At 40.1% G+C, this 15,343-nt stretch overlaps 1 protein-coding gene across 2 annotated transcripts; it reads left to right on the top strand.

Annotated features, from left to right (window-relative positions):
• Nucleotides 1-9,443: 9,443 nt before the first annotated feature.
• dlx4b (distal-less homeobox 4b) lies at nt 9,444-13,625 on the top strand. 2 transcript variants are annotated; one of them, XM_034106806.1, is made up of 3 exons: nt 9,444-9,998; nt 10,746-10,939; nt 13,080-13,625. In XM_034106806.1, exons 1-3 carry the CDS (start codon nt 9,674-9,676, stop codon nt 13,341-13,343), a joined length of 783 nt encoding a protein of 260 aa, XP_033962697.1. In that variant the 5' UTR covers nt 9,444-9,673; the 3' UTR covers nt 13,344-13,625. The 2 variants fall into 2 exon arrangements, with proteins under 2 accessions (XP_033962697.1, XP_033962696.1); XM_034106805.1 differs by having other exon boundaries at nt 10,743-10,939.
• Nucleotides 13,626-15,343: the final 1,718 nt, after the last annotated feature.

Genomic DNA, 15,343 nt, shown 5'->3' with positions numbered 1-15,343 from the left:
AAACATATGGATATTGGAGGTGCATTAAAATAAAGCTTATGTTGCTCCCTAACTGCTGGATATGAATAGCCAACGGTGTTTGCCTACTTTGCATATCAATTCAAAAGGGGATTAACTAATGGTGTAACTATTGCCTTATTTTGCTTCCTATAACTTATTATAAATACATTTAATTCTCAAGAGCAGCTTTCTTAAATGTGTTGTATATCTTTGTTCAACTTACCTGAAACAAGTTTGTGAGAAAGTGGTGTTATTAGTTAAGCGCCTTAGATTATAGGGTTACACTTGTATTACATTTGTTTTGTTAGTATCAATTTTCCACTTCAGTTGAGTTTAGTCATTAAACTTGTTACTATATAATTATCTCCTTAAAACATCAAGCCATCTCCAATTCTTCTTTTACTAACTGTTGCATTGAGTTACTGAGGAATCCTCCCATGCTGCGTTTTATCTAAATACAAAACCAAATGATACCTTCAACAGAATAATATCTTTATATCAGTTTGCCAGGTTTTCCTCTGAGAAACGCTGTCATGCGATAGGCAGGCGGAGTGCTGCAGGGCCATTGTGTCCTGTCGAGGTCACAATGGAACTTAACACTTGACAGAGCCAGGGCTTGTTGTCAGGGCTGAACTTGATCCCGTCAAGTTGTTCCCATTGAAGAGCTATAAAGAAAGGGCTTTGACCTCACGGCTGTGCCAGCTCTATATCTGGCCAAATATGATTTCAAAGCAGATTCACAAAAGGAGAGCTGCTGTAGGTGTGTGCTGGAAACTTGTTTTGACACGTAGGTCACAACGTTCCTTAAATTCTCACAGATCTCTTTTCTGATGTCGGATTTAACAGTGGAAGATGGTGTGTGTACTGTCACTAAACTGCCTGGATGACCCATCCTGCAGCCCGGACAGATGTCCCATGATCCTCCAAGGCACGTCAAGCCCCCCCCCCCCCCATCAATTTCTGGTATTTCAAACTGACGCTTGCCTCGCACACTGTTGCCCTGCAGACCACAAAAGGGGCTTCGCGTTACCCAGAGGGGCTGGTAACTTCAGATGGATAATCCCTGGACCTGGTAAACCGGTCTTCCACAGGCAAACCTAAACCTCCTTAGTTTGGAGCTCTGTGTGTGTGTGTGTGTGTGTGTGTGTGTGTGTGTGTGTGTGTGTGTGTGTGTGTGTGTGTGTGTGTGTGTGTGTGTGTGTGTGTGTGTGTGTGTGTGTGTGTGTGTGTGTGTGTGTGTGTGTGTGTGTGTGTGTGTGTGTGTGTGTGTGTGTGTGTGTGTGTGTGTGTGTGTGTGTGTGTGTGTGTGTGTGTGTGTGTGTGTGTGTGTGTGTGTGTGTGTGTGTGTGTGTGTGTGTGTGTGTGTGTGTTTCCCCTGGGCCAAGCATTGTCCGCGGTATGTTCAGTATGTCCGCTCATCTGCTATAAGAGAGAGAAAAGGACAGCAAAACTCTATCAAAGTGCGTCCTTAAATTATTGTATTTCCAGCTTGTTGAACCTAAAGGCCTTTCTACTTCCTTTGTAGACATTGTGAATTATTTTAAATTGTTTCTAGAGGAGATGTATGGCCTGAAACATCATTTTCTTCACAAATGACCGGAGTAGATGCCCTTAAAAATCCTGCAGGAATGTTACGTGAAAAGCCTCCAGAGGCCACTCCCCCAGCTGTTTTGACCCCAGATGATCTCATGTGCCAACCCAACCTGCAGGATCCTCTCACGGAGACGGCTGTCTCTCGGCCACACCTCCAGCCGCCGTTGCCACCCTCTTGTCGCCCCGCTGATCCGTGCTAGCTTACAGCTTTTGTTTATTTTAACCGCCTTTTCCCTCTGGCACCGGGGCCAACGATTTACAGTGGAAACATATAGTATATTTCCCCCCCCATGTTGAGCTGGGGAGCCTGGAATGTGTGTTTGGGCAAGATTTTTGTGAGGAGTGTGAAAAAACAACAGAGCTGTAAACACCAAGGGTAGACCCAGACTGGCTTCTTTGTTCCAGATGTGGAGCAGGCAGGGGAACAACTCAACTCAAACACAACGCACCCCCATACGGGGCATATACATTTACTCTGTACTTAGGTACTGTTTGTGCATGTTTTACCTAAGTATTTCCATGTATTGCTTCTTTATACTTCCACTCCATTACCTTTTAGAGGCCAATATTTCATTTTTTACACTTTTACTTTTCACATATAAGAATACATGAATGTTTTGATGTAATGCAGTATGAACCCTGGTGTTCCTAAGTATCCAAAATTGCCCCCACATTGACAAACTCATTATAAAAAGTATCTTACATGTATTTATTTGTGATAAAAAACTGGAAAATTAAATATATAATAATATATATCATGATACTTTAAAAAGAGCCCTCAGTATACTTTTACTTTTGATACTTTAGGTACATTTTACTTAAAATTATCTTAGGAGATAAAGAGGAAGACATATGTTAACAATCCAAGGGAAATTCAATTATCTATCTTTTAATACACACATGACGTGTATTTATTAGGGTTAAAAAACAAGTAAATATGATATTTTTTGATAACATATTTAAGAGCAGTATACTTCCACTATTAATATTTGAAGGCCATTTGGCTGATAAAGCTTCTGTACTTTTACTTAAGATTTTGAATTCAGGACTTTTGCTTGGAGTATTTTAAGTTTGCAGTTTTTTCACTTTTGTTAAGTACTTTCTTAGAGTACTTCTCCACTAATGCTACTGTCCATCACTGGGCTCTCTCTCTCTCTCTGTGTGTGTGTGTGTGTGTGTGTGTGTGTGTGTGTGTGTGTGTGTGTGTGTGTGTGTGTGTGTGTGTGTGTGTGTGTGTGTGTGTGGTGTGTGTGTGTGTGTGTGTGTGTGTGTGTGTGTGTGTGTGTGTGTGTGTGTGTGTGTGTGTGTGTGTGTGTGTGTGTGTGTGTGTGTGTGTGTGTGTGTGTGTGTGTGTGTGTGTGTGTGTGTGTGTGTGTGTGTGTGTGTGTGTTCCCCACTGGTACCAAATGCGCCTTTAAGCCGCAACCAGACAGCTGAGGAAGGTTAGAAAAGGAAAGACAAAAATCAACAATATTTTAGACATGAGCGGTCCCTCTCCAAATGAATCCATTTAAATCAGGTGCTCGGGTTGCAGCACAGGGGCTTATAGACGCGTATTACGGTAAAGGATTCCAGACGATGTTCAACCAATCAATTACAAGTTTAAGTCTAACAGTGCGCGCGCGATGCTGCTGTCATCCCGCCGGCTGGAAACCATTATGCCACAGTGATGAATCCAGAGCCATGCAGTTGACCAGACACACTCCGCCATTTCCCACGCACCGGGTTTCACTTTTAGTCTTAGGGGTTAATTGTTTGTGTGCTTTGGACTCATTGATTTTGATTTGTAGTCCTATTTTTGTTTTGTTGTGCGTTCAGGGCTCGGTCTAATTTTCTCGTCTTTTTAATTGTGCCAAAAAAAGTGACAACTAGGGATGTATTAATTAGATTTGTTGTGTGTGCAATCATGATTTAATTGAATTTACAAATAATAAAATGCGGTTTGAAGATTCCAGAAAAGGTGCACGTGCATGCAGAGGGCCCCTTTTTTATTTCACCGTTGAATTAAACCAAACTAACTAAATTACCCAAAAATAATATAGTTATTTACTAAGCATTACATTTTCTTTATTTCTTTATTTGGAGACCTACGGTTGCACAAACAAATGCTGGATTTAATTCATTATTAATTATGATTATGATTGTTTTAATGACATATTAAGCTTTCCCTTTAGTTCCAATTTTTTTACATAGATAGATAGATAGATAGATAGGTAGATAGATAGATACTTTATTGATCCCAAATTGGGAAACACAGGCATTCAAATCTTTCAATCTTTAAAGGTGAAAGAAAGTATAAACATAATACAATTAAATGAAAAAGAAACAATAAAAACATGTTTTTATGAATGATCTTATTTCTATTTGTCAATTTGTAATTCTAGTTTAAAAAAATATCAACGTTGAATAAACATTTGAAAGTAATTGAACAGTCCAAGATAATTGGAAATATTAACGTTTTTCATTTCCAGGTAAACAATGGTAAAATGTATATCCATCAAATACATTAATTCATTTTTAATACAAAATATATATATATACTTTTGCAAAATCCAAAAACGAAATCCTTATTGTGTTACAATTTCAAAATAAAGGAGGTATATTCCACTTATTGCTATCTTAAAATTGAAAACTCAACGCATTGCTAATTTTTTTTAAAATAAAATCCAGAAAGACAAGACTCAGCTAATGAGGATGTTATAACTTAAACCAGACATAAACTCCTCAAACTGCTGCCAGGCCACATCAACAGTAATTATTGTTTTTCTTTTAACACAATAAATCAGTCAATCCAATGTATTGCAGTCATATAAACAGATCTCAGCAGGAGAATAGAGATTACATTACATGAATTAGTAAAGTACACGACATGAAAGAACGCAATCAACAGGTGTGTTCCTTTAATCAGCTGAGCCCCGTGTGCAAACTTGATCTGTGTGCAGAGCTTCAAGCATGAGTGACGTTGATCAAGTAACACCGGTGAACTCTCGGGGCCCTCGTGAACACACACACACACACACACACACACACACACACACACACACACACACACACACACACACACACACACACACACACACACACACACACACACACACACACACACACACACACACACACACAAACAGCAACATGGCTGCACTTGTGGAATGAGACGCTGGCCGTGCAGTGCAGATATTAGTGTTTCTGTGTGATGGCGCCTGGAGGACAGATTAGGACGTTCATCCTCTGCTCTGCTCCGGCTCCTCCTCCACTGTCTTCTTTTTCCCGAGGCACAAAACAGTCAAAGGAAAAAAAAACCCGTATTGTTTGCTTTGTGTGATGCAGAATGATTGGGAGGCAGTGGGAGGTGTTGCAATGACAGAAAAGGCAAACGCTTGGATGATAATGGGATGTTTTGAAAGAAAAGCAAAAATAGGAAAGTAGACGTATCCAAAAGTCATAATACATGACTTGATTTTCATCTTGTGCAGAAGTGGGATATTTAGTTTTCATGTCACCAGAAGGATTGGAAAACAGTTTCCCAAGGAAAAATAATGCAAATGCTTAAATCAGAATGGGATGTTTTGCTAGAAAAGCACAAGAAAGCAATAAAGTACAAAAAGTCCCAATACATGACTGAAAATATATCTGGTTTGGATTTTTTTGCAGAAGTGAGTTATTTTAGTTTTCATGTCACCAGAAGGATTGGAAACCAGTGTGCAGTGGAAGGTGCTGCAATGATACGGCAAAAGCTTGAATCAGAAAGGGATGTTTTGATAGAAAAGCAAGGAGAAGGAAAAGGGGATCCAAAACATGACTGAAAATATATCTGGTTTTCATTTTGTGCCGAACTGGGTTATTTTTCCCCCATGTTTCTCACAGCTTGGCCACAGATTGATGCGTTCCTAGTGGGATAATTGTGTGAAATACTGCAGAAATACGACTACGTCTTCATTCCTATCTACTATATGGCGAGCTGAGCTGTGATGATGAATCCCGGCCTCCTGCAGGGGTCGAGGCCCGTCAGTCCGAGAGCACAGGCCTCAGCTACACAGGGTACTTGTAAAACATGATGTGCCAGTGAGGAAGATCACAGCAGTTGCCTGGGAATGTGCTCTGTGTTTGTACACAAAGAATGCTGTCACCCTGCATCAGACCTGCTTGATGGACAGACTCGACGGGGTTGCGTGTGTGAGAGGCAGAACACACCCCTTTGTCAGACGCACCTCTGCGGAGTGTGTGCAGCAGAGTAGACGCCACTGAGTCTGGGCTGTATTCAGGAGTATGACTGTTTTAAACATCATCCCTGCGTGTGTGTGTGTGTGTGTGTGTGTGTGTGTGTGTGTGTGTGTGTGTGTGTGTGTGTGTGTGTGTGTGTGTGTGTGTGTGTGTGTGTGTGTGTGTGTGTGTGTGTGTGTGTGTGTGTGTGTGTGTGTGTGTGTGTGTGTGTGTGTGTGTGTGTGTGTGTGTGTGTGTGTGTGTGTGTGTGTGTGTGTGTTAGGACAGCGAGGACTCATCCCTGCCCTATGACTGTAGGGCTCGCCTTTGTTCTTCCGCCGCAATACAGACATAATTACAAGCCTTTAAAGAGCCTCCCCACTTTGCTTTCTCCCCGTCCCACCTCTCGTGCCCACACCTTTGGCCCTGCTCGGTTTCGACACATATTCACGTCCAGGATTCAAGTCCTCTGCATTAAGCTGCTGGAGCGCCTCACAAGGAGCCGTGCACAAATGCCCATAGGCCTCAGAGTCTTCAAAGCTTTAGTGTTTATCTTCATTTGGCCCCCCTGATCCCATTCATCTGTCAAAAAGTGTGACTCTCCTGTGAACTGTACGCCCACAAAAGGTTGTTTTCCCACTCATAACACGCTCTAAATGCAACACCTGCTCCTATGGCTGTCAGTCACTGTTTTCCAAATGCTGCTACCATAATCCCAATGCTGCTTCTAATAGCCCAGTGCGATATAATGTCCAAGTGCTGACCGCAGCTGTGAGGATTTATGTGTGAATCTCACGGCCACAATATGAAACTGCAACCTTTCTTCCTTGTGACCAACATTTTTACTATAATATGTGGCTTTGTGCGTCAATTTCAACAAAACAAGGACAAATTTGAACTTAATTTGAGTTATTAGCAACAGTTATTATTGGTAGGTTATTGTGTTAAAGGTTGTTTTCCCACTCATGACTGAAAAAGCTGACTTTAATTAAATATATCATCTCAACAGAGTCCAGATAACTGCATTAGGTTAGTTGAAAGCAATACTATTACGTTTAAATATCAGGTTCAACTTAATATTATTACTTTCAACTAACCTAACCATTTAATTAAAGTCAGTTTTTTCAGTTTAGGCTCTAAAGTTAACACCTGCTGCTTTAGCAGTCAGCCACTGTTTGCCAAATGCTGCTACCATAATCCCAATGCTGCTTAATAGCCCAGTTTGATATAATTTCCAAGTGATGACCTTCAGCTGCGAGGATTTATGTGTGAATCTCACGGCCACAATATGAAACTGCAACCTTTCTTCCTTGTGACCAACATTTTTACTATAATATGTGGCTTTGTGCGTCAATTTCAACAAAACAAGTCGAAAATTGAACTTAATTTGAGTTATTAGCAGCAGTTATTATTAGTATTAGGGTATTGTGTTAAAGGTTGTTTTCCCTTTAATTAAATATATCATCTCAACAGAGTTCAACTAAACTGCATTAGGTTAGTTGAAAGCAATACTATTACGTTTAAATATCAGGTTCAACTTAATATTATTACTTTCAACTAACCTAACCATTTAATTAAAGTCAGTTTTTTCAGTTTATGCTCTAAAGTTAACACCTGCTGCTTTAGCAGTCAGCCACTGTTTGCAAAATACTGCTCCCATAATCCCAACACGATAATGCTGCTGCTCCTAATAGCCACCGTACGATATAATTTCCCAGTGATGATCTCCAGCTGTGAGGCTTTATGTGTAAATCTCGCGGCCACAACATGAAACTGGCCTCTCCGCAACCTTTCTTCTTAGTGACCGAAATGTTGACTATGATAATAATATGTGGCTTTGTTCTGGCTGGCTTTGGCTGAGGCCTGTGGGGAGTCGGGAAGCAGCCCAGCCCCCAGAAGGCCTTCTTTTGGGATTCCCAGTAGTTGCAGGCAGGGAGGACATGACCAAAATGAGGGGGTTGGACAGCAGCAAAGCACCACCATCAACCCACCAAACACTTTCACTGCAGCTCATATGATTCAGCTGAGAGAAATCTGTATCGAACTGCAACACATGGTCACTGTCCTCACTGGAAGGAAATCCACTCTGTTTCTCCTCCCACTGTGTTGTGGATTTACTCTGCTTGAGAGTGAGTCAACACGGGGTGAGAAATGGAGACAGGGCTGCTCTTTGAGCCTCTGGTCACTATTTTCTCCCCCGCAGAATATTCACATGCACCTTGTGTTTGCTGACTCTGCAGTCTGTGCCACTCCGTCTTCTCTTATGTTTGCTTTTTTTTTAATATATATAAAGCCTGACATTTAGTAAGAAATAGTGACATGTTGGATTAGTATTTTATATTGAATTTAACGCATTCAGAGTTTGTCATTCTTCTGTCTTCTTCAAGCTCAAATCTTCATCCTAATTCGTTTTAAGAGTAGTAAAATAAACAATTAAGCTTTTTTTCCAGCCACGTTTTGTGTTACTAATTCTTTTGTGTATATTTGTATTGAAGACACACAGACAAGACATTTTGGTACATCAAATGGGAACCTAAAGAATAAAAACTCAACTTGCCTTACTTTTGATTTACAACCTTTTCCATGTTTGTTCTTGAAAGTGTACAAATCCAACTTTTTGTGTAATTTATATCCTGATGCACTGATTTGTAATGATGGTTACTGTGCATCAGTTACCCCCTAATCTGTCTGATTTATGTTGAGACTGGGATTGAGGAGGAGATTTAAAGCTGTCCTCCGTGAAACAAGCCTGAGTTTGACAAAGCATGCTTATGTAATGATGTGGCCATATGGGCCTTTGATTTTCTTTCTTGTTTATGCAGGCGATGTCCATAAATCTTGTTTAAAAAAAAAAGGAGATGATTTCTCAGTGATCGCGAGACTTTAGAGTCACCGTGACTTTATACATTTATAAGAGGCAACGTGAATCTTTCATTAACCTCAATTACATTATATTAATATTTAATTACAATGTCGAAAATCATAAAATCACCTGTTTGTAGTTTTCGTTTGAATCAATTCCTAGTTTCCAAAAACGTCATGAATGATTACAACACAAAACTATTATTGAAATAACGGAAAGAGTTTGAAGAGTATTAAGGGGAGTGTCAATTTTGTAAACGAAACAAGAAAAAAAAGATTGTTATTTGAGTTATTAACACAAGTTATTATTATTATTAGACTATTTTGTTAAACTGTTATCCAGATTAGATGCATATAATGTCACTCCTAATCCCCTTTATATTATATTTCTAATATAGTATTGGGAAAATCTGTGTCCTGATTATTGAACAGTTTGTCACATGCAAAAACTAAAAACGTGTCAAGTAAGAAATGAAATCAAAAATCAAATAAGCCTTAAGACCCCTAATGTGTTACATCTTTTATAGATCAGCTATGTTTTTAAAGGAAATACAGATAATATGAAATCTGACATTTTACGTATTTCAACAAAATGGAATAATCAACTTGATGGCATTCTAGAAAACCCAAATACAATTTCTACATATAGCTAAATATGTTCATAATGTATGAGGAGGAGGGCCCCATGTTAATGAGGTTAATGGCGGAGCGCCAGTGACAGCCGGCTGCTGAGCACCAATCAGAGGCCGAGCAGAGTGTGTGAGGCTCCGCAGGCAGGAGGTGTTTGAAAGCCATGTCAGCTCCTCCAATGATGTAAAGAAGGATCGCTTTCGCTTTTATTCGATTTTTCTTGCCTCTTAAAACACTTGTGAACATGCACTCTGTAACGTATTACAGCGGGAAACCTGTTTTCACCAGAAGAGCGTTGGACTTAAGTGTGGATTTGTTCAGAGTTTGACCGAGAGAACTCATGAGAACGTCTTCAGAGCGACGGCTTTATGGACTCGCGTATTAGCTAATGATGTCTATGGGTTTCATGCCTCCTGACAGTCTGAGTGCCTCAGACCCCTCCAAATCGGCCTTCCTAGAATTTGGCCACGGACATCTGGGACACCAGCAGCACTCCCCGGCACTCTCTCATATTTACCCCGTTCACGGCGTGCATGCTGCTGGACATTCCCAGCACGAAAGTCCTTTTCCTGGCAGCGCGTCCTATGGCCGATCTTTGGGATACGCCTACCCCGGCGCTGGGAACTCTCATCCCCCGTCCGCGTACATGTCCTACCAGCACAACAACCACAGCAACAGCAGCAGCCTGGCCCACGGCAGGTTGGAGCACACAGGTATGTGGGAAAGTCAAATCAAGTGTTCGGTTCTAAACTGTATCATTAATGGCTATAACACTCTGATGTTGGCCCCATGTGTAATTACGCACAGGGCGATAATCCCTCTAATATTTTCCCAGTACGAAAAATCACTTGAATGTTAAGTAGGCCTAGGTATATCAACATGAGTTATTCCCCCTGGCATATTGAATATGGTGTATTAAAAGTTAATTAAGGCATGGACGTCACCACCGTGTCCAAACAAGGCCCAGCAGCCAACCACCGCCTCTCAGGGATGCTCCCTCTTCTTGTTATATGATGAAGGCACATGCTGCCATTAATTTTTATTGACGATAATTTGTGTTGGGTAATTTCAATGATAACCCCATGTACATACTTCAAGAACCTTTACCCTCATTGTTAGCGAAACATTCAAGAACACCATTCCAGAAAACAGCAGGCCTTTCATCTCTGTGTGATTTAATAAAACTAGACGTTTAAAGCATTGTGAAGCTTTAATATGATAGTTAGTTCAAAGTCATGTTTCAGGGATTTAAGGCCCTGGAATGATGTGTTATAGCATGCAGTGTGGAGCCTGTCAGGCATTATAATTCCTATGTGTAGTAAATCTGTCAAATTAAAACCATGCTAATGTTGTTCCAGATGTTGTTGTCTGTCTTATTTTACTCTCAAATGTTACATATTTTAGTTTTGACCTAGAGATAAATATTAAAACCTCCCATTATTCCACTATCCCTTCAGCAGAGCGGGAGAAGTCCACGGTGATTGAAGGCAGGGACATCCGTCTGAACGGAAAGGGGAAGAAGATCCGGAAGCCCCGCACCATCTACTCCAGTCTGCAGCTGCAGGCCCTGCACCAGCGCTTCCAGGAGACCCAGTACCTGGCCCTGCCGGAGCGCGCGGACCTGGCGGCCAAAATGGGACTCACCCAGACTCAGGTGGGCCTTGAACTCGCCATGGGCTCCTGAATGCATCAGGGAAACATATAATTATATTCGTCCCACCGCGGGGAAATGAACATTGCTCCTGCATAGAGGACAAAGCAGATAAAATACGGAATCAAAAGATGTTTGCTAACATAATAAATAAAAAGGCAAGCTCACTTTAAAACGTTAAACTATATAATTAAAAGTAAGACACATTAAAGGTACGAAAAATAGCAGGATAGTAGTAAGTGAACGTATAAAAAGAGATAGCAGCCAATAACATTAATACATTGTAAAAAAGTAAATATTGTACAGTTTTATTTTACGAAGTGTTTACAGTCTTAAGTATTGTAGTAGCAGATAGTGTGTGGTCAAAGATATGCACAATATAATCCTATAGTTAATATTTAATAAAAAATACGTTTGTTAAATAATCTCACTATATTATTCTGCCAGAAATACCAGGCACTCCGATATTTAAAATGTAATGGCTATCTTAAATGGCAAATGTTTATATGTAGAGACTAGAGTGAATCTAATCTAATTTAAATCAAACATGACTGAGAGAAAGTGGATGTTGAAACACTCGGAAAGGAAACCCCTTATTGCTGCATTATTTAAGGATCAAGGAGCTTGAGCAGATCAAATGAGGAACCAAATTGTTGTGATTTGTAACTCGATCCTTTAATGCAGGTCTTATTTACTGTGCTTAATTTCGTGGCTGTATTCCCTTTGTCAACCCTGGGCCTTGAAATGCTCTCTGAGAATGAAGCAAGGCACATGTTACACAATTATTATAAGAAAAAGGTCTGAAGAAATCGGTGTGTCACCTTTTAAAATATTTTACAAATAATGCACTTCCTTATAAACTTTATTATCATTTATTTACCGCTTTTTAATTGAAATTACACTTGTGAAAATACGTCTTTACTCGCATTGTGTAAATAACACGTTTGGAAATGCTGAACATTTAAAAGAAAAAAGGCATCATGGGAATAATTTGACGAGCACGAGTAAGCATATGTTAGAGACACGTGCACGTGTCGTTGTCCTCTTATTCTAAACTTGGACATAAAAAGGTCTTTTGATGCCTTTTGGCTTTTGTTTAAACTTTCAAAATAAGAGAAACAAACTGTTTAACTCATTCATCTTAACTGCCTCGTGCATATTTTTCTTAATCTCTCTAACTCAACAATGATCTCACATGCTTTTGTTCCTCTTGTCTTTATAGAGTGTTTTATTTGGCCCTTTTAACGCACTTTATGAATATTCCCACCATTGTTCTCGCGTGACAATAGCCATCTTATTTTGGAATCAGCAGAAATATTTAGCGACCTACCACAGCACCCTTTAAGGCTGTGTTTTAATTTCAAAATGCCGTTTAGTCTCGGTTTGTTGCTGTCACACACGTGCTCCATTGGAGTCATAAAGCAGCGAAGAATAAGAGGGCTAAGTTTTAATGGCACTTAAACATGACGCTGAATGGCGAACAATGCAGCGGGAGCAGGCCTGGGATTCGCGGGAACACAACACAAAGAAGAGGAGAGTTATGAGGCTTTTATTGTTCCCGATATTCACTTGAGGCACAAAGGGGTTTAATTGACCGGTAAATATGCTAATAAAAGGCCACGTGCGGTATTTTTCCTCTACATTATTGCTGATTGTTAAAATAAAGATAAGATATACTTTTATTGTGAAATTCATTTGTCTCAGCAGCATATAGACAAGCAATGTGAATTAAAAACATACATCAAATACAAAATAAACAAGCAAATATATGTATAAACACTGTAAGTCATGATAGACCGATCAGTAGGCCTATATCAACAGTGAAAATACCATATCTATTAAATATACAATATTAATATACAGATTTAAGTCAGTGTACTTTGATAGGCCAGCCCACAACTAACACAATCTAAACAATGCAAGTTATTTAGCAGCAGTTTTACCGCAGTGACAATTATGCGCATTTTCTTTTTGGGTGAAAATGTGGTTTCAGAATAAGCCCTCCCAATATTCACTTGAGGCCCAAAAGCGTTTAATTGAGTGGTAAATACGCGAATAAAAGGCCATTTGCGGTATAATCTTGTTTTTATGAGTGCTGATTCTTCACCGCAGTGACACTTATGCGCATTTTCTCTCTTTTTAGGTGAAAATATGGTTTCAGAATAAGCGATCCAAGTATAAAAAGATCATGAAGCATGGCAGTGGGTCAGAGGGGGAGCATCTCCACAGCACGAGTTCCATCTCCCCGTGCTCCCCCGGCCACCCCCAGCTCTGGGAGGTCTCCATGGCGAACAAAGGGGCCCAAATGCACCCGAACAACTACATGAACACTTTTGGTCACTGGTATCCAAACCACCACCACCACCACCCCCACCAGGATGCGATGCCCCGGCCTCAGATGATGTGAGTGGATTGTTATTGGTGTGGCGCGCGGGCATCACAATGAACTTCCTGGTTCTATATCGAGCCCCCCCCCCCCCCCCCTCCTCCTCTCAGAACTGGATTGTGTTTAAATGTGTGTTTTTAATAGATCTTGTTTATATTCTGTGTATTTCGTGTGCGTTTTGGAATTAAATTCAACACAGCAAAATTCGACCAGGTTTCAAATATATATATTTTTTAGGTTTGTTATAATATCGCTGCAACTTCTGCTGCAGAACTCTCTGAAATGTGGACTAAGTGTGCAGTTTAAAATGGGAATCTGGATAAAGACTTTCAAAGAAATATATTGTGTGGATTGGTCTACTTTTTGGCGTTCATCTGTGTGGTCCAACATGTGCCCGAGAGGGGTCTGCAGACAATATTTCTAAAGACGAATATAGATGTGATTGTATCGATCAAACAGTGAAAAATAAATATAAATGTGTGGCATCAAGACTTAGAATAAACGCGTATACATACAGCGAGACTGGCTTGCTGTAATGAGCAGAGTTTTCAAAACCACCCACAGTTTGGCTCGTGCTATAATCCATAGCTGTGACATCAGCTGTTTTTCGTCCATTAACACTCCTTACGCAATGGACGAACACTTAACATACTGCTTGGGTTTCGTAACGTGTTGTCAAAACACCTGCTGATTGATTCCTTCAAGGAATAACAACAAATATGGGTTGGTTAGATCCTCCCCAGTGTCAACATTTTTGGTCATGTTTTATTATCATTGCATGACATTTGAAAGGCTTTCATCGGCGAAAATATAGTTCCCATCGTGGTGAACCAAAGGGGATGTGGGGTGCCACCTTTACGCACAGTGGTTCGCTGTTTAACTTTTACGCACGGACAAATGACCACACGTGGTTTCCAACTGTTGTTTCTGCATGTTTATGTCTTTGCAACAACAAAACAGTTTGATATTTCAACACATTTTAAATATATAGTCTATAAATTATATCTTAAACAAACATGTTTAACATCTAAAGTGCGTATATTTTAAAAACAAATGTCCTTATCACCTTGGATAAGAACACACGAGAAAATACGTGCAAACCAGTATTTTAACGATCTTTTCCTCCACCCTCGTCTGGAGTGATCTCAAGCAGAAAACGCGCTGTTAAATGGTGAAAGCTATTTCTCCAATAAACGGCGCCTGATTTACAGTCGTTTGCGCTGATTCGCCCATTATCGCACTTGCACTGTTTAAACACGGAGAGTTATCTGTTTATATCTCTGCAAACACGGCATGAATCCTGTCTGGTGCCCCTGATTGAATGAGGAGCAGAGTTGTGATTAATGAAGTTGGATAGTGGATAAAGAAACATCCAGTGACTTATTTTTGTCTTCACCATTGATCACTCTGCCCTGTTAGCTGTCTGGCAGACATTAGGTGCAATCTGATGTCACCCACGTAGGGATTACAACAATAACCAACCAATCATGCACGCTGTTGCAGGGAGATATCCTTTCCTTGTATTACTTAAACTGTGAATCTGTTAAAATACAGAATATTTGTATTACACGTGTAGCTCTGTGTGAAGTCATTTAAAGGGTCATGACATCCAATCTGTAACAGTGTTTCTTACATGTTTAACCTCAATCAATTATCTCGTGCCTTGTACCCAGCCCTTCCGGTTCACAAGGCACCAAAAACATGTTTCCAGTGGTCAAAGATTTCAATTCATTGCAAAGTCACACGTTATTTTATTGCGTTGCGTTAAATAACTTGGTATTCCTTCCTCTCCCAAGCAAGAGGTAAACAAGGACAACTCCATAAAGCAAAAATGTACTTTTTATATAGTCATCCAGCAAAAACGAATCAACATAAATGAAGATAGTTTTACTGTAAAGTATTGTCTTGTCCTCATAGAAAGGACAGTGAAACTTACAGAGAATTGTGTTAGCTTTAATATAAAAACACACTGTTTGTACAGCAAATCCAATCTAAGTACACCTTCAAAGCAACATGCCAGA

This window comes from Pseudochaenichthys georgianus, chromosome 19 (assembly GCF_902827115.2).
Source record: "Pseudochaenichthys georgianus chromosome 19, fPseGeo1.2, whole genome shotgun sequence".
In the NCBI taxonomy this organism is placed as follows: Eukaryota; Metazoa; Chordata; class Actinopteri; order Perciformes; family Channichthyidae; genus Pseudochaenichthys; species Pseudochaenichthys georgianus.
This window is presented reverse-complemented; position numbering and strand designations above follow the sequence as displayed.